Genomic DNA, 18,127 nt, shown 5'->3' with positions numbered 1-18,127 from the left:
CTTTTCAACATCCGGAGAAGGTTGGGCGCCGCTAGATGTGCTGAAATAATTCCCCTCAACCGCCAGAGAAGGTTGGGCGCTGCTGGGCTTGATAGGGAAGAAATTCAGAATTGGCAAGATCAAGAAGAGTTGGCTCTTATTCGGCCATGGCGAGAAGATTTAGTCGGGTTTGCTCGTCTCAAGCTTGCCAAAATGCTTGTTCGTGCTCGGGCTATAGTAACTCTGCTTATGGATGCGTGTCGGTCTTTTTGGGTATTTTGCAAATCTTATTGGAATCTGAGGAATCGAGTCCCAGATCTTGAAGAACGACTAAGTAACGCAATACACGGTCGAAATGGTTGGAGGAGGAGGTTTCTGCAGATGCTGAGATTGCGAAATGAATGCAAAGAACTTCATCACCATGCTGAAGACCAAATTGAGACGATACGTGGATTGGAGCGACAGAGGAATGAGAGGAAAGCGGCATATGATGAGCTGTTGGGCGAATTCAGGGCATTGCGTCAAGCCTCAACTGCCTTGATATTGGCAGGGGGTCCAGCTAGAACGACAGAAAAGCTGCTTCGAGTCTCTGCTCAAACAAGGGATTTGCATCGTAAACAGATCCAGACTCTTGTTGCTTCGTTAAAAGAAGCTGGTGCCGAGATAGCAACACTCAAAGACAAAGTCAAAACTTTGGAAGAAGATCTCCAAACCGTCAATGATGGCAGGGCAATAATGTTGTGGCGAGATACGGCAAAAGAAAATATTGAATTGAGGAGGCAGGCACACGAAGAGATTTTGGAAAGAGATATGAAGATTCGAAATTTGAGGGACCATCGAGATGAAAGTGCTGTAACATCACTTAGTTTGGATTCCAGAGGACAACAAATCTTGCGAAAATTGCAAGAGAATTTAATCAGTGCGGAGGATAAACTTGCTCATTTCGAAATGATAGTCGAGAAATCAAACTACGATGAGGTCAAATATAAAGAAGAGAAGGAGCAAATCAAGATGGATGCATTGTATGGAGAGTCTGAGCGGTTGGGGGAGTTGTATACAAATGCAGTCATCGAGGCTAATGAGTTAAATGAGGAGTTGAAGAGATTTGAATTTTCTACAGATCCGGAATATGATATTGAGGCTGTTCAACGTCACTGTAACGAAGAAAAGGAAAAGTTAAAACGTGAGATTGCGGACAAGAACAGGCAAATTTCTACATTTAAGGCACAAATTGACCATTCGATGGGCTCTATGAACTGGGCTGATAACAGATTTGCGCCTCTGGACAAATACTTTGGTTTTATCCCTGGCGCAAAAAAGGAGATCAGACGCCTGTCAACTGCGATTGAGCAGGGGCTTGAAATGGTAGATCAAACGCGTTACTTGGAAAATTTGACTATTGAAAGGGATCGTTTGCTAGATGAGATGCAGAATTTCCGAGCGATTCAAGCCGAGCTCTTGCAGAATAAAACTCAGAATGAAACGGAGCTAGTCACATTAAGGGATCGGGTGGCTCGACGGAATACACAAGTGACTAATCTGAAGACACGAAACACGAACCTGCAAGCCCAACTCATAGAAGCACAAGCGGTAGTACCACCATTGGGAGAAGAACTGAAGATTGCGGGCATAGCGGCTCCCGTTATGGCAATTTATGTAAGGAATCTTCTAGCCTTGGAGAAAGAAATACGAGAAAGGGGTAGAGAAATACCAGAGTATCCAAGCATTCCTGGATTTGATGGTGTTGGAGGTATAGAAAGAGAGCCTATAGAAATCTCTGTAGTGAGAATTTGCGACCAGCTCAAAGTGAGATTTCACGATCTATCAAGAATGGTAAGAGAGTGTGATCCTCCATGCCTAGGAGCGACAGATGACTGGGTGGATGATAATACGGACAGTCCAGAGAATTTGAACGCGCGTAGGCTTGGTCAAATATTAAGATTGAAAGACCTTTGGGGTTATATTGGAACATTACACTTCGACACTATTCTTTTCGTCCACAAAATCTGCCGAAATTTCGGTATAGAACCAGATGTTGAGCTGCCAGAGAAACCCCAATCTCCCTCGCCTTCACCTTCCCCAACTCCCTCGCCCCCGCCTCCCCGTTCTAGAGATGGAGATCTATTTCCAGCAACATTCACACATTATGAGGTATTTGATATCGAGAGATGGAATGTATTTCCACATGACCAGGAGAATATTACTCCTGCTTTAAGTGTCATATCGGCATTGCAACTATCCATCCAAGAACAATTACCGGATCATGATGCAGGCTATCTTGAACCCATTGCATATGAGCGTCACTTAGTAGGCACGATAGGCAGAAATATTACTTTCCTAATCGACCCAATTCATGAGCGCCAGGTGGCTGAAGCTTTGTATAGGATCAATCATTCATTTGTTCTAAGGACCGTCACACAATTCCCTCGACGAAATGGTGGTTCCAGATATTTATCCCGAGAAATTCTGTATCCGAACACCTTGGAAGTGCCTCCACCGAGAACGGTCGTTGTATTGTACTTATCTGGTAATTGTTGGCAGGGTATGAGCTTGAAGCCAGTTGAGTCTGATAATGGATCAGAGAACGGATTGGATGACCGAATTCCTACGCCAGAGCTAGAATCACCTGTGCTGATGGAATTTGATTTGACAGACTGGAAAATAGATTATGTAGTCGAAAGATGGAAAGTCCCCGGACAGGCTGTTATGCGTGAGGGTCTATTTTCAATAAGTGCAGTAGCAAGTTCTTTGCATTGGCAGTATCCAGGAGTGTTATGGAATAACATAGCAGCGAACGAGGCCTACGAGAATCTCTTTGAAAGATTCCAGAGAGTTCATCCACATTACGAGGGAGATTATTTGCCGGAGCATATTCAAGTGGTTTTGGAAGGTATACTAGGAGACGAAAATAACAGACCACATTACAGACTCGCAACCATCACCCCACACGAGATAGCTGATGGAGATGTGAGATGTTTTGTGAGTATTTATGGGGGTGAATCAGATAGACCCTTGCTTTACGTATCTTACAATCCGGGAGTTCACTGGAGAGGCATGCGAAGAATGCGGGCTGGTGATTCTAAAGACGTGATTGAAGATTTAGAATGGTGTTTCTCAGTTCAGCAACTACCAGTTCAGGAATTACCAGCCAACCGTATGATTATTGACGAGCCAATTGATACACCACCAATACTACCGGCTACAATTTTGCCAAGAAATGAGAATTATGGCATGAATTCTATCAAAGTCCCATTCAATCAAGATGGATGGACCTTTGATATCGATCTAGAACATTTCAACGAAGGCCTAAGACGTGGTGATAATCAAGAGCCCTGAATACATGGTTGCGCCCCACGAGCATTGTATCATTCGATACACCATCAATATCCAGACTATATGGAAGGCAATCTCACTCTAGAAACAATATCTCAGGCGTTTGATGATGTTTTCCCACGGCACGAAAATTCTTGGAAAGGTGAAGAAGTCGCTAGAGTACTCGGAGGACATCCGGCATTGGGGGGATATGAACTTGCTATTGTCAATTGTTCGCTTTATGACGATTGCACTATCGTTGCTATGGATTGGTCCCAACCACAGGGATATAGTCCTGCGAGTGGCAAATTATTGTATGTTGCAGCAGTTAATGATCTACGAGTGGGATATTGTCAGGAAGACAACAGACACCATTGGACGGGTATGAAATATCGAGATGTAGAAGCAGTACCAAATCCTCGATTATTCACACCTCAACCAGCCGTTCCTCTTTCAAAGCCATCAAAATCAAGATTCATGTCTCTACTGAATGCAGCGACAAGCAATTCGGCATCGAAGAAGATACCCGCACCCAAGAGCAGCGCATCTACCTGGTCTAATTTCGATAGTTCGCAAAGCTTTGTATCTCAATCTGGTCAAAAATGGGTTCCACCGTCGACTGGACCGTCTAATGTTCCTATAACTATGATACCCTCTTCTCAAATGGGGAAACAGTTTGGAACTGCCGTTCAACAACAAAATCAGCTACCACCACCAAGCTTACACTCCGCTTCATCGTCCTTCAAAGTGAAATATTGGTCACCATTTGGTACGACTGCACAGCAGCAACAACAACCAGGCTCACCAACAACGTTGAACCCCTATCCAGCACCTGTCCCCTTTGGCGAATTCTTTATTCAGCCAACACAGCTACAACAGCAGCCGCCACAGTCGTCGCAGCAAGGTCAAAATGCACAGAAACAAGTACGTTTCGGTACAAACACTGTTAGCAAAGATGAGCAACTGGAACTCGCGCGTAAACTTCAAGCAGAACAAGGTCGTGGAAACAAACATTCTAGGAAAGATATGGAGTCGAAGAGAACACATGGAGCTGACATGGAAACGGGAATGGGCAGGGAGAATGTGAGAGGTAGGGGAAGAGGAAGAGCTAGAAAACAGAAAATAGGTAGAGGAAGTGGTAGAGGGGATGATGGAGGGGGGAGAGGCAAGGGACGAGGTACTAGAGATGGAGGTGGAAGAGGTAGAAGAGACGATGGAGAGACTGGAGGGGGGAGAGGTAATGGAAAAGGAAGAGGGAAGAGTAGGGGAGAAACAAGGAACCATTGGGAGAAAAAGGACGATGGTGGTTCTGGCGGCGGAGGAGGCGGCGGACGTAGTAATGTTGCCAGTATTGAATGGGAAGAAGAGCTTTGAGATTGAATAAGCAGTCATCAGTCATGCTTATCAAGAGATCTTTACTCACTCCTAGATAGTTCTGACCATTCACAAAATGATCTGATTTCCTGTCAGGAGAATAAAGGGGAATGAAAAAGTTGATAGGCGCAGAGTATGGATTTTTTGTTTATCTTTTTTTTTTTTTTTTTTTTTTTTTTTTTTTTTTTTGAATAATATAGGGAACAGATTGGATATACACTTGGATATCGTTAATTCTTTGTTATTTTCTAGTTTTAGTTAAACAACTTTTCTCGTAATTGAAGCTAAGGAGGCGAGGAAGAACCTCTGTAGTAGTAAGTGTGACACTATGAAAATAGGCTCAAGTCCAGTGCTTGCTCGAAACGTTTGTATTTTTTTCTTAAACTAGTATCTTGAGGGTAGTAAGTAAAATGAGGCTTGTATATTTTCTAGAATGATCGCTTGATATTTTCTGAATGAATTATATGCAATAAACTCTCGCGTGAGAAGCAATTGTACTAACAACAATGATTGAATGTCTAGTTCCCTCAAACGCTTTTCAATATCCGTCACTAGAATTCATTTCGCATTGATTTCATCGTAACACATTACAGTTCTTCCTAGAACATCCCATTTTGAAGAAGTGACGGTACCGATTCGAGCCAGCCTATTGCTTAAGATCAAAGTTTTGTCAAATTCACAACGTCTATCGATAACTACACCTCGTCCTCCAAAGCGATTGCATCTAGTTTTCCCCTGAAATTGGACGTACTTCCCCTTTATATGATAGACTTTTTTCGTGATCCTCCGTCAAATCGATCAATCTGATCATCTCTGTTATTGTTCTTTTTGTCGATTGTATCTACCGCACCTCCATTGTTTGTGATGGATTTCAGAATCAAAGAACTTGCACTTATGACAAGATGTTGAATTGTCTTTTCGAGAGAGAGCTCGTTATCGACAGCGAAATTCTTTGACGAACGCCAGATGCCGGTTTCGGGGAGCTTCTGGAGGAGTACCGATCTGAGTTCCGTGTCGGTAATACCAGACTTGCTTGTAGAAACCATTATTTGATAGTTCAATAGGATATCAGTGAATTGCCGTATTGTTTGCTTGTTTGGATCGAAGGTCTCCCGATGGAAACTTCGTCGCACATTGGCAACAAATAGAGGATGTTTTGCCTGGTCCATTTCAGCCAACTTGTCCCAACTTCTTTTGATGTCACCCGCTATAATAAGCTCGAAAATTGCAGCGCGTTGAATATGATTTATGGCCGAGTTGAGAATAGAGATGGCATAGCCTTTCCTTTTTATGTAGCTCTGGTATATCTGCCATTGTATATCCGAATCTGTTTCTGCTGGTACAGCTACTACTGCTTCAGTGTTATCGAGGAAACCAAGTGCGCCTGCTGCCGCCAAAGCCATTACGACCGAATTCTTGAAGTAGGGGTAGTTGGTGCCGTTGAATATTACCACTGGACCCCACTTTGTCGAAACTGTGGTTTCTTCCTCTGATCGTTTCAGAGCCATCGAAATGACTTAGTAGTGTGACATCGACGAGGAGATTATTGTCGCTGAGACCTTGTAGTCTTCCATGAAGTGTTGATATCGTGAAAGAATTTAAGGTGTAGAGTTCGAGACTACTGTTACTTGTGAAGAAAATTGAAATCGTGCGTGAAGCTCATTTGTCATCATAGATTCACTATATCTGAAAGAATAACCTTAGCAGATCACTTGATTCCAATTTATTATTATCCTCATTGCTTATTGAATGTAAGGCTTGCATTTACTGGAATTTCTATCAAAAATGTGATGAATTCTCGGCATGGAAACAAACTTGGAGAAAAACCCCATAGGAACCTTTAACTCAAGTACCCGAAAGAGGATCTTGATACACATTGGATTTAGGACTAACTAAACTGAAAAAAGCAACTCATTCTATTATTATTATTATCACTATGCGATGTATTTATGGACATGAGATACTTCTTGACTTCGTTTAGAATACCCATTCGTTCATACAAACAATATGTATAAACATACATCAAGGTCCACCAGTGGGCGTACAGACTAAAACGGGACACTTCCATGTGAAATAACAGATCTATCTATCATGCGACCAAGCGACCTGAGGGTGTTGGTGGTTCAGGATGCATGAGTTTATCTTTGATATGAGATAGAGTTTCTCTGACGCCGAGGTGGTGTTCATGATTGGAATTAAGATTTTCCCCTTGTATATTTCCCTTTCCATGATAGCTAGCTCCAGACTCAGAGCTACGACGACGACGGGGATTAGAACTGATGGAATCAGTTGAAGGATGATAAGAGTTCTGATAGTTAGACTCTTTTCGATGACATGTATTAGTTGGTTGTGAAGATATAGATCGACGTCTACCAGAAGTGGAACTGGATATCGGTACTGGAAGTGGTTCAGCAGTCTGTGGTGCAAGAGGTCGACCTTCTGACATAGTTGGAATCACTTGAGGGTATTGAGGTACAGCGACTACTTGGGGGCCATTTGGAGGTTGTATTGCATAGCCTCCAGCTGGGAGGGCACCAACTGTTGGATAAAATGGTGGGGCTGTTGATGATAATTGAGGCACCGATGATCGTCGCGAATGATCTTGTTCAGCATATTTAGATGGCTCCATGTACTCACCCATTCCCGGCTCATGCATCGCCAGATTCTTTGTCTTGTTGGGCAAGGGGTGATCTTCAAAAGAGCCATTTCTATCACGAGGGCGTCTATGATCATAATAGTGCCGTCCTCTCTGCCATGAACTTTTCCGGTGAATTACGCGGGGACGCCTATGACTTCGGCCACGATGCTGATGATGATGATGATGATTATGATGATGATGATGATGCTGATGCTCTGAAAGTACACCTATGATCTTAAGGGTAGGTGTCGTGTCAAAATCTACTATCTGAATATTTTCACCAGGCTGTACTCTCAGTATTGTCAAGTTACTTGGTAATCCTCTATCTTGTACGGGCAATTTCCTTTCAGCTTCTTGGATGGTTCTAAAGACTCCAGATGCATGAGCAGCTTTAGTAAATTAGTGACTTATTGCATGATTGTAAGGTGAGCCATTTCACTTACGGATAATTGGCTGGAACAATAAATTTTTCTTGTGACCCCCATGTAACATTTGTAAGAGACGTAATGATGCTTTGGAGGCAGTCCAATCGCCATGTTTATTGCTTAGATACATCTGCTGGAGACGATTTAACACTCTCTTGTTGTTATTTGTTGGCATGATCTCCCAGAGAAAGAAAATTTGGGAATGGTGGCGAAGATTGATGTCTCTAAATTTCACTGTTCTGTTTGTGGATATTTTTGGGTTTATTGTGCCCCAGAGTCCAATCCAGGGATCTTTTGAGCCGGATATATAAGCACTAACTTTCTACCAAATTGTTAGCAAATTTCAACGTGAAATGAGAAGAATAAGTGATTAATCACAGTGTTGTCATTTCCTAAGGGACGTATAGGTACATCACTAGTTTCTCTCGTTGTTCTCGTTTCGAAAATAATATACAATGTGTTTGGTTTCAAAACCCGTAGTGAACTCATATTGTTTGTTGGATGAAATAATCGTCCAGTTCTGATTTTCTCGGAGATTATCAATAGGGTGTGATTGCACTATATTGAGAACAAAATAAATTTGAGATGGGCATCTTCTCCATTATAATATGATTGACCGAAGAAATGACGCCATGCTTGAGGTCAGGATTGGAAGGATATGGTCTGGTGTGTATGTTCAAACTGGATAAACCAACAATCTGAGTGACGTAGAAACAACAAATGGTCTAAACTAAGGCCTCACAGCCTCTGGAAGAGCAAATTTACAAGCGCTTACCCTCGATTCTCAACGAATAGATTGAAGGTTGTTTGACAGCCGTTTCTGCGACCAGAATCTAGACTGTGAATAAGCGAGCGACAGTAAGAGGTCGACCGAAAACATGCCATTGATTTGAAATTGCCATGCCAGGGAGAAAACCGAGCTTTTTTACTTGCTACATGGCCGCATCAGATTTGGAAGGTTGTAAATCTTTAATATTTGAATTTATATAGTCTTAAACTCGTCTTATTGTAGCCATAATTCAATTATCTATGGTTGGCGAAAACATGGCTATCGGATATAATGCTTGCTTAGATGCTATTGACACCTATGCATTTGGACAGATGAATGGTGGATGATTGAGGTGGAAAGTACTGATCTAACATTCCACTTTAATTCATGATTGGAGATGGGATAAAGTCTGCTCCGCACACTTAAGTTTGGTAATTGAGGCAGAAGCTACTTGCCCTGATTCTTAGCTGCTCCTTTCACGATACCGTCTCAAAACGCGATTTTAAGGAGGCAAATTGAATGAGGAGACATATGTTCAAAATCGAAAAACACATCGAGGGAAGACTGAGAGCAACTGACTATTCATATTTTCTGAGAACCTGGTTCCAGAGTTCGAGAGATGAACTACTCTTTAGAAATTTTTAGAGGCCATTATTTTCTTTATACATAGAGAACTACTCCGGATTTTCTACTATGCTTTTGCTCAGCTATCTCGGGAGCGACGATGATACTAGGTATATATCGTCGAAATTACGACAAGTTGTCAATACTTTTGTTTGTATCATCCTTTGAAAAGTGGGATGGAAAATCCGATCTGCACGATAAACATGGTGATGTTACACTGCATATGCGGGGATGCCAGCCACGAACTTCGCCTCAACGAATTTTCCAGCTTTGAACTGAGGCAGTGCATCATACATATATTCTTACACTTAATTGTACAGTAAGATTTCGTTCATTCAAAAAACCTTTCCAGGTTGAATATTCGCAAGCTCTTGATTCCCAATCTCGAAATTCTGGAGGGGGAAGGGAGATACACAAGCGCAATTGAATTGGCGACAGCTAAAGATCAATTCACAATGGCGGGCGCAGTAGATGATGGATGGACAATGGTGATCGGTCAACCAGCCAGTGAAATTCGCGAAGAAAAGCAAATTGAAGAATGGGAGCGCTCAAAAGGAGGATGGTCTGGATTTGGTAAACATCCTCAAAATTGGACGGATCACAAGAAATTACACCTATCATCAGAAAAAGAATTAGGCTCTGGGAGCTATGGGCTTGTGGAGCGCGTTACGTATGGTGCTGTTACCATGGCCCGCAAACAGTGAGCATTGTCTCCAATACCCCGGTTCTATGACTCCGTGAGGCTGATTTGTATATCTCAGCGTGATACCTCGTGGTGGGATGACGGTCGAAAAGCTCCGGGAGGAAGCTAATGCCATGGAGGAATTGGCGCATAAACATATCTTAAAGCTGGTCGGCACATATACGTATAAGCGCAAAAACCTATACCTCCTTCTTTACCCGGCGGCAACATGCGACCTGAGCACTTTTCTCGATGATATAGAAGGGATTCGTTCCGATACGTGCGCGGATAGGGATGATGCGATGAAACGGCTTTATGCTCTCGGACTCAAGGATATTGGGAAAATTGACGATTTATGTATGTTGAGACGACCGATTCTCCCTTCAGATCATTCGACGCATATCAAAAGGACGGAAACCGCGCTGGGATTTTTACAACAGCTCATGGGATGTGTTACAGAGGCGTTGTTGTTTGTTCATGAAAAAGGTGTTCGGCATCGGGATTTAAAGCCTAAGAATATTTTATTAAGTCCCGGTCGGGTGTACCTCGCGGATTTTGGCATTGCGAGAGACGTCAAAGATTCAGACAATAGCATAACTTGTGGGAGATATGGTACTGCGTCTTGGATAGCTCCAGAGGTCTATGATGGAGAATATCATCATATGTCAAGTGCGGATGTCTTTTCCCTAGGTTGCATATTCCTCAATATCGCAACAGTATTATATGGAGATTCGATTGAATTAGCGACATTTGACGAAGTAATAAAGGAGAAGGAATGGCCAATGAAGTATAAGATGTTATCAACACATCTGAATAAATTAAAAGACAAGGCAATTAGAGCAGCATTAGCAGACGAAGAAGAGCCTAATTTCGACGCCAAGAATATACTTGGTCTGGTGGAGAAAATGTTGTTGTACGAACCGGAACAACGACCTTCGGTCAAAGAAGTTAACGAACGATTATGCGAGCTTGGGGGATTAGATCAAATCTATCATCTATCTTGCTGCCATAAAAAGAACGACGTCCTGTGTCGATCAATAAGTGAGTCTCTTATATCTACTTTCCAATCAAAACCCACTCTAATCATCTGACCGACCAGATACAAAAATGAGAACTATCTCCGAAAGCAGTCTATCATCAAAAAGCAGAATCGCCGAATTAGAAACCGAAAACATCACCTTGAGAGAGCGTCTCGCAACTCTCCAAAACAAAGACCAAACTTACGAATTACGAATAGAACATGAACGAAATCACGCAAAGAAACAAAATGACGTTCTCAAAGAACGCTACGAGAAACAATTAAAAGCACAAACCGATGCCTTGATACGCGCAGAAGAACGTATCAACGCTCTCGAATTAAACTCCCCCCACAAACGCCGACCATCACACACTCGAGGCCGCGGTCGCAATCCCGCCTACGGAACACCCCACCCAACCAACACCCTCAACATCAACAATCTCGCCGTCCACACCAACTCCAGCATCTCCATACCACCTCCACGTACATGTCCATCTCCATCCCGATCCTCCAATCCCAACCACCACCACCCTAACCCCATTCCCGCACCGCGCACCCCAGAAAGTTACTTCCCCGTCAGCATCCCCCCACGAAACCCCAGTTTCACCAACCTCAAAGACCCTCTCTCTCTCACCCTCCAGCGCCGTCCCTCCGGTATCCCCATCCCCACCCGCTCTCCCACGCCCATCACACCGCACAAATCGCCCTTCTCACCTCCTAGCAACAGTCATAGCAACAGCAGCCCCGGAAGCGGAAATTCCACACTAGTCAGCAGCACCCATTCTGTCTTTTCCATCAAGAGCAAAATGACAGATACGGATGGAAGCATTACATCGGTAGAAAGTCCAGGGGAAACGATGAGCTTGCCGGGTAGTCCGACTTGTGGTAGCAGAGGAAAGATAGGGGATGGAGATGGAGAGAAAAGAAAAGAGGGAATGAGTAGAGTGTTAGGAGATAGTAGGAGGATGAAAATCGGAATGGAGGGGAAGAAGAGAGAACATGAGAAGGAGAAAGAAAGAACGATTAAACCGACATGGGCGAGAATGGTGAGAGGGAAGACTTGAGAATTGGATATATCATCTATATATATAAAGATATAAATAAATAAATAAGTTAAAAACTTCGAGCAAAACTACATGACATCCATGATCTATTATTCGGATATTCTAGAACTTGCGAAGGAATCATCGTGCCAGGTTTTCTGCCCAAGGCCTTTGCGTGTCGTCAGAGTTGCATTGTTTTTGTACCTACCCAGGTCCCAGAATCAGTTACACCTATGATTATATAACAACATATCACCAAACATACACACATACACATATATACACATACCGCCCCAAAGGAAATCTCATTCAGGAATTGATTGCGACCGCCAGCGACCACATCATTTCATCGAAGAACTTTTATATACATACATAAATAAATACAGAAACCCTTACCCTCACCCTTCACCCCAACCTTCGGCCCTTCGTTTCGCATAATAGCCAGCAATATCATTAATCCATCTTCTTCCCCCCCTTTCCGAGCAACCTTAAAGCAATTTCCATCCGTCTCTCAATTTTCACCTTCGACTTTCCCACACCTGAATATAAATACATATCACTTCTCTCTACTTCGTACTGCTCTTCTTCTTTCCCTTCTTCTTACTCTTCTTCTTGCTATGACCCTTAGAACTGCCAACACCACTTCCGCTATCCGGCCCCGTATTATCCGTCTGACTAGATTTTTGACTCTTTCTCTCTCCATCCGTCAATTTATCCGCGCTTGCCGCATTACTCAAAAACTGCATGAACTTATTTTCTCCCCCATTAGCACTCTTGCTTCCACTACCAGTACTACTTGAGTGTAGCACTCTACCATCTTTATGATTTTCCTCTTCACTACTTGCGTTTGTCTCCAAAACCATCTTTCTGATACCACCAGCTTCTACCAAGTTTTCTGTGATACTTCCACTTCTAGCTGTACTTCTCTTTTTGGGTTGTCTGGCTGGAGGACTTGTACCGCTCTTTTGAGACGGTAGAGATCCGACGGTATCTGTGCTTTTGTTTTTGTTGAAAAAGTTGGAAATCGAAAGATTGTTGCCGGGCGATTGTGGTTGCCCTACTGGACTGAGTGGACCATCGTATTGTGGTGGTTTGCCCGCTTCTTCCTCGGAAAGTTTATTGGGAATGCGGTTACTCAAAGTGCCATAACCTTGTTGCAAAGCTTGAACTCCATCTTTGGCATCTTGCCCGGCTGATCTGAGTAGCCCTTCACCTTCACCACCGTGAGGTCCTGGAACATCATGGTATGGTTCGAAACCAGACTCTTCGGCAATAGATCCACGATGAGGAATCGAGTCAGTTCTGGAATCGGTTCTATTACCAGCAAGAACATTTCCAGGCTTAATTTTTACAGACTGATACTTTGTCATCTTTGGTCGACTAGCAAGATTGGATGGGCCTAAATGTTTCAAGTGCTCACGCATATCATTCATATTAGCTCTGACGGCAACGACATTCCTGTCATTGTCACCTGTTGAAACTCTACGCATGAAAGTCGTCTTGGGGCTAGTACCGAAATGATTGGCAGGGCTGGCGCTTCTGACCTCGGTTTGATTACGTCTTCTACCCCCAGCCTGCAAGCTACCTGGACGGTCTTCCGAGAGATCGATGAGACTATCCTCGGCAGCTTTAAGAGAACCATTGGCCGGTTGTTCAACGACTTGATTTGGCTTGATTCTTGAAGATTTGGGAGCAGGGGTCATTCGTCTGATGGCTTTGTGAACATCAATGTAAACATCAGACTCGTCAATAATTTCCCTATCATTCGTTAGATCCATGCAAATAGAGAACGATGGTTTTTACTTACTCTCCAATGAGCTCTTCAATGACGTCTTCTAATGTAACCACACCGGTAGCACCAAAGTTCTCGCCAGGGTATTCTGAAACAAGTACCATATGAGATTTCCCTTCCTGGAAGAAGTTTACAATGTCCAAGCAACTAGTTTCAGGTCGAGTCTCCGGTAAGGTAGCCAAAGCGAAATCACTGACACGTTTACAGTCTTCCGGATCGTAAGTAATAAGAATCTTAACCAGAAGCATACCGACAAAGTTCTTCTCATTTCCAGGTTCGTAGATAGGAATGCGAGAATAACCAGCACTCAAAATGACGTTCATGGTATCCTCATCAAGTATCGTGTCGGCACTCATAGTGAAGACATCATCCATTGGTGTCATAATATCTCCAACTGCTTTCTCTTTCAAGTCTAACACCGCACTGATGATTGTAACTTCATCTTGGTTCAATCGATCGCTAGGACTTGTTCCTAAAGTTTTGTGTAAAGTGACAAGTGTCTTGAGACCAGATTTCTTGTATACAGTTCCATGATCCTCTCCCAGTAGTTTGTCGAGAAGTTTGGCAGTTGGCCATGCAACAGGTGCTAATAACCACATAAGACCTAGCACAGGTGGTGCCATAAATGCTCCGATGGAAAGACCATATCGCACACAAATCGATTGAGGGATTACCTCTCCGAAGATAACTAAATCGAATCAACACAACTCTCATCAATGCGGAAACTATATTACGTACCAATTAAAACTGTACTACCAAGAACCGCAGGCCATCCTCCGCCGAGCGATCGATCGAGAACAATAGGAAGCGTTTCGTTGACAATGACATTGCTGAGTAGTAATGTCACAAGAACCCAATGTTTGCCTTTTTGTAATAATCCATATACCTTTTGCGCATGTCTCTGTTCTTTTCCTTCTCCGGAAGTCGCGATAACTTGTAAATAAACGCCATCTTGTCCCATCAATCTGGATGAAAATTTCTATTAGTATGGGAAATATGTGAACTTCAATTGAACACTCACGCAATGGTCAATCCCGCGAAAGCACCTCCAAGTAGAACCAGAACAGCCGCAACTGATAGATACAACCACAAACTGGCGTCTTCGGCATCTTTTGGCGCATCCTCTTCACTGGCAATTCCGAGAAAGGCGGTAATAGGAGCGGCGGATACTGAAGTGATTTGGCAGATGCTCAAGAACAGAATTTTCGCAAGACCCAAGACGGCAGGTCTTGTAGAAGTGTAGCCATTGCCAATGAAGCTTGAGCGAGGACTTCCGACAATCGATTTTGAGGTCATCTCAACTCTATCTATGATGTGTGATGTAGTCTCCAATGATCACTGTCCACGACAGTAATTCAATTGGGTCCAGCTCCCTGTATTCTACTCTGTAGTGTGGTTAAAAGAGGTGGAGCTTTTTTTCGAGATTCTTTCGGGCTCCTGTTACTTATTTAGACTGAGAGCTGGGATGATCCGAAGGTTCCCGGCCGAGATGTGGGTACGACGTGGGCAAGTAACGAGTGATAAAAGTGACAGGCTGGGCGTACGAAGTATCGTATCACGACGTCGTCAGTGTGAAATGAAGATTGGGAATTGCAGGAGGATGCTGGATTGAAATGGACAAGACTCATAACATTATTCGTGAAGCATTCCTATATTAATGTAAGTACGGACTGTGGTTGTGTTGCGTGAAGTCGATCTCTCCATCAGTTTGAACAGACAAAACAAAGAAAAGGTATTTAATCATACCTAGCTTGGTGAGTTTCCTAATCGAGTTAGGACGTCAGGGGCTGATCTACTTGAGCCAATGACATCGGTTGAAGGTGTATATGACGATGGCAAGCCCCACTTAAATCGGATATTCCTTGGTATTACTAACTCTGTCTTCACTGCACATACAGACAGGAGGACTGATCGAGGGGGCGGATGTACAGGTACAGACCGACGATGATTCCTTCGAGATTGATCAATGGACAGATAGAGTCTGATGTCGAGCAGTGCAGCATAAAACATCCTGTTAGTCCCTGCATGCTCACTGGTGCGAAGTAAGGCTAGTCCTGGACGAGACACTTTACTCCCTATTTCATACATTTTTTACTTCTTCCATTTCTGACTTCTGCTTTTGTGGAGTTTCACTCGAATCACACTTCACTCAAACCACGCTTCGCTACCTAATCAATTACATCATCACGGCAAAACCAACCGGTCAGTAAGTGCTTACGTCAGCCATTAGTGCGTCTACAGATACTTCACGTCCATATGGTCAAGTTCTTCACATACATAGAATCTCACATTCATCTGCATGCTTTCCTGAGATGGCCTTCAACTCGCAGCAGAAGCTTTATGTTACATCTATGATCAGATATGTATTTGGATCTGACTGCATATCACCTCTCGTTATCCGTCATGAGTACACACCTGCTGCCTTCAAAAGTTTGACATTGAGTGAACAATCTATCAACCCGCAGACCGTCAATCTTCGACTGTTTCCCGAAACACTCTTGGATTGAGGCAATCATCAAATCTACTTACTTCTCTTATCACTCGCAAGGATGAGCACTAGGATGTCAAGCCGAGATAATGCGCATGCCGAAGAGATGAAGAGAATATGAGCATACATTCTCGTCTTGGCAAAAGTTAAATCTTCTTCTCAGATAAAGAGATGGCAATGATAAGAGCTGAGGTTATTCCCGCGAGGGCCTTATGCTGTATAAAATTTGATGTATCAGGTTCTACAAAGTCTCATCGGTCATCAAGATCCTTTGAAATCATAGTGATCTCGGGCTACATTGGAATTAGAGCACGTGAAGTTTCATGGCGTATGTAAGTTTTGACATTTTGCCCACAATTGATATGGAAAGCCCCTCCATCCAACATATCTAAAGTGTTGAACAGTTCAGATACTTTATCCAGATCGAAGGTGGGGTAGCAGATGCTTTTGTTTGCAACATCGGGGTACACTACTTTCACTCTGATTTGCTTTTTCTTCCTAGTATTTCTGTTGAAACTTTAATTTTCTCACGTTATCGGAAAGTTATCCGTTTCGGAACAAAATCATTACAATGCTATAACAAATTTCCTTGCCAAAGTTTCGGAGAATTTGATCATGCAAGACTATTTATCGCGAGAACAGACTCGTTCATCCCGATCTTGGGACACAAAACCCGTATTATGTTCACGTTTTAGTTTCCTCTCACTTCAAAAAATATTACTCTCAGGCGATGTTCTTTAGAGATGTACAAGCGCTTGGTAGCATTGGAAACACGTACGTTGTCGATGGCACCCGGTAAACTCATAAACTTCGGGAGCCTCATTGAACCGTTTCTGTTCAATCAATCATAATATGGTCACGACATTAGCATGTGTGTAAACCTTTGTGTTCAACGCGGAATGTCACCCATGTTCACGTTATCAATTATGCATGGCGCAACCGAGATAGCGATATCAGTAGAGGGCTCGCATCGAGGATTTTATTTGGTTATGATCTAAATATCTGCACACAAGTAATGACAAAATTAGTGGCGTTCTTCATCGCCCGCAATTATAGTACATGAAATATTTGATTCTCTATTGCATTATTAAATTATGATGTTCATTGTCATTAGTTAGCGCCAATCGAAAGATGCCTCTCGCTTGCTCCTAACGCCACTATTGTCCCAGAACTCGCAGTGCTCTATACCTCATCACTAATGTAGTAGTGAAAGTATTTATAATCATTGTCTTGTTTGCGCGTCTATTAGACGTCGATACTCAGCTCTCATAGTTTATGATTACTGAAGAATACCAATAGCTTGTTAGCTAGGATTACTTCGAGCCGGTGTTCGTCTTTTTGAGAACGTTTGCTTTGGCAGTGTCTCTAGCCACTATTGCAGCCATTATTTGGGCATGAGACGTCTGATCATCACTCAGAGTCAGCAATCGTCTTAGCCCTTGCTCTCTCCGAAGCATGAAATGGGCGGTTCTTGGATTGATATGTTTGGAGTCCTGGCCCGTTGACATTGAATCGCTATATTCAAATCCGGCTTTTGAAATATCCTGATACTGCGATCTATAATTTCTTCGCCGCCTGAACAATGCCATAGGGGCTTTTTCCATGGTGCCCGACCCTACAAAAACCTCTTCACGTTCCTCTTTGATGTTGTTGGGACTATCCTCTTTGATATTGAGATTATCCTCTTTGATGTTGGGACTATCCTCTAGGATACTGGTACTGTCCTCTAGGATACTGGTCGGCGTGCGTTGCTTCTTATTAGCAGCCCTATTCGATTTGACAGGTCGGAAAAATGAGGAAATTTGTTTCCTGTATCTATCATTGGACTCCGTGATATCATCAAGGCTGAGATTGTAGAGAACGGTTGTACCCGACTCGATGCTTTGGGATTGTTTACTTAAGGGAGCCATTGCTTCGATATCAAACTTGATAATGTCGGTTGTTTAGCTTGTCGTTTATGAATTGAACAAAACTGATAGATGT

General features: G+C 43.1%; 6 protein-coding genes across 6 annotated transcripts; 2 read left to right on the top strand and 4 right to left on the bottom strand.

Moving 5' to 3' along the window:
• The first annotated feature begins 252 nt into the window (after positions 1-252).
• BCIN_13g03290 (hypothetical protein) lies at positions 253-4,665 on the top strand. Its single transcript, XM_001556238.2, has one exon. The coding sequence runs from the start codon at positions 361-363 to the stop codon at positions 3,313-3,315; it is 2,955 nt and encodes a 984-aa protein (XP_001556288.1). The 5' UTR covers positions 253-360; the 3' UTR covers positions 3,316-4,665.
• Positions 4,666-5,384: 719 nt separating this feature from the next.
• Positions 5,385-6,279, bottom strand: BCIN_13g03280 (hypothetical protein). The gene has a single exon (XM_024696784.1). The coding sequence runs from the start codon at positions 6,171-6,173 to the stop codon at positions 5,424-5,426; it is 750 nt and encodes a 249-aa protein (XP_024552597.1). The 5' UTR covers positions 6,174-6,279; the 3' UTR covers positions 5,385-5,423.
• A 342-nt stretch (positions 6,280-6,621) lies between these two features.
• Positions 6,622-8,280, bottom strand: BCIN_13g03270 (hypothetical protein). Its single transcript, XM_001556237.2, has 3 exons — positions 8,107-8,280; positions 7,747-8,050; positions 6,622-7,692 (listed from the first exon to the last, which is right to left on the bottom strand). The coding sequence occupies exons 1-3, from the start codon at positions 8,215-8,217 to the stop codon at positions 6,755-6,757; spliced, it is 1,353 nt and encodes a 450-aa protein (XP_001556287.2). The 5' UTR covers positions 8,218-8,280; the 3' UTR covers positions 6,622-6,754.
• Positions 8,281-9,472: 1,192 nt separating this feature from the next.
• On the top strand, positions 9,473-11,937 carry BCIN_13g03260 (hypothetical protein). Its single transcript, XM_001556236.2, has 3 exons — positions 9,473-9,821; positions 9,883-10,844; positions 10,903-11,937. Exons 1-3 carry the CDS (start codon positions 9,577-9,579, stop codon positions 11,883-11,885), a joined length of 2,190 nt encoding a protein of 729 aa, XP_001556286.1. The 5' UTR covers positions 9,473-9,576; the 3' UTR covers positions 11,886-11,937.
• Positions 11,938-12,098: 161 nt separating this feature from the next.
• Bcmam3 lies at positions 12,099-15,361 on the bottom strand. The gene is made up of 4 exons (XM_001556235.2): positions 14,678-15,361; positions 14,395-14,621; positions 13,672-14,344; positions 12,099-13,622 (listed from the first exon to the last, which is right to left on the bottom strand). The coding sequence occupies exons 1-4, from the start codon at positions 14,950-14,952 to the stop codon at positions 12,431-12,433; spliced, it is 2,367 nt and encodes a 788-aa protein (XP_001556285.1). The 5' UTR covers positions 14,953-15,361; the 3' UTR covers positions 12,099-12,430.
• Positions 15,362-17,420: 2,059 nt separating this feature from the next.
• Positions 17,421-18,097, bottom strand: BCIN_13g03240 (hypothetical protein). The gene has a single exon (XM_024696783.1). It carries the CDS (start codon positions 18,052-18,054, stop codon positions 17,458-17,460), a length of 597 nt encoding a protein of 198 aa, XP_024552596.1. The 5' UTR covers positions 18,055-18,097; the 3' UTR covers positions 17,421-17,457.
• Positions 18,098-18,127: the final 30 nt, after the last annotated feature.

The sequence above is a fragment of the Botrytis cinerea genome, chromosome 13 (genome assembly GCF_000143535.2).
Source record: "Botrytis cinerea B05.10 chromosome 13, complete sequence".
Classification (NCBI taxonomy): domain Eukaryota; kingdom Fungi; phylum Ascomycota; class Leotiomycetes; order Helotiales; family Sclerotiniaceae; genus Botrytis; species Botrytis cinerea.
Note: the sequence above shows the minus strand (reverse complement) of the source record. Positions and strands in the feature narration are given on the sequence as shown.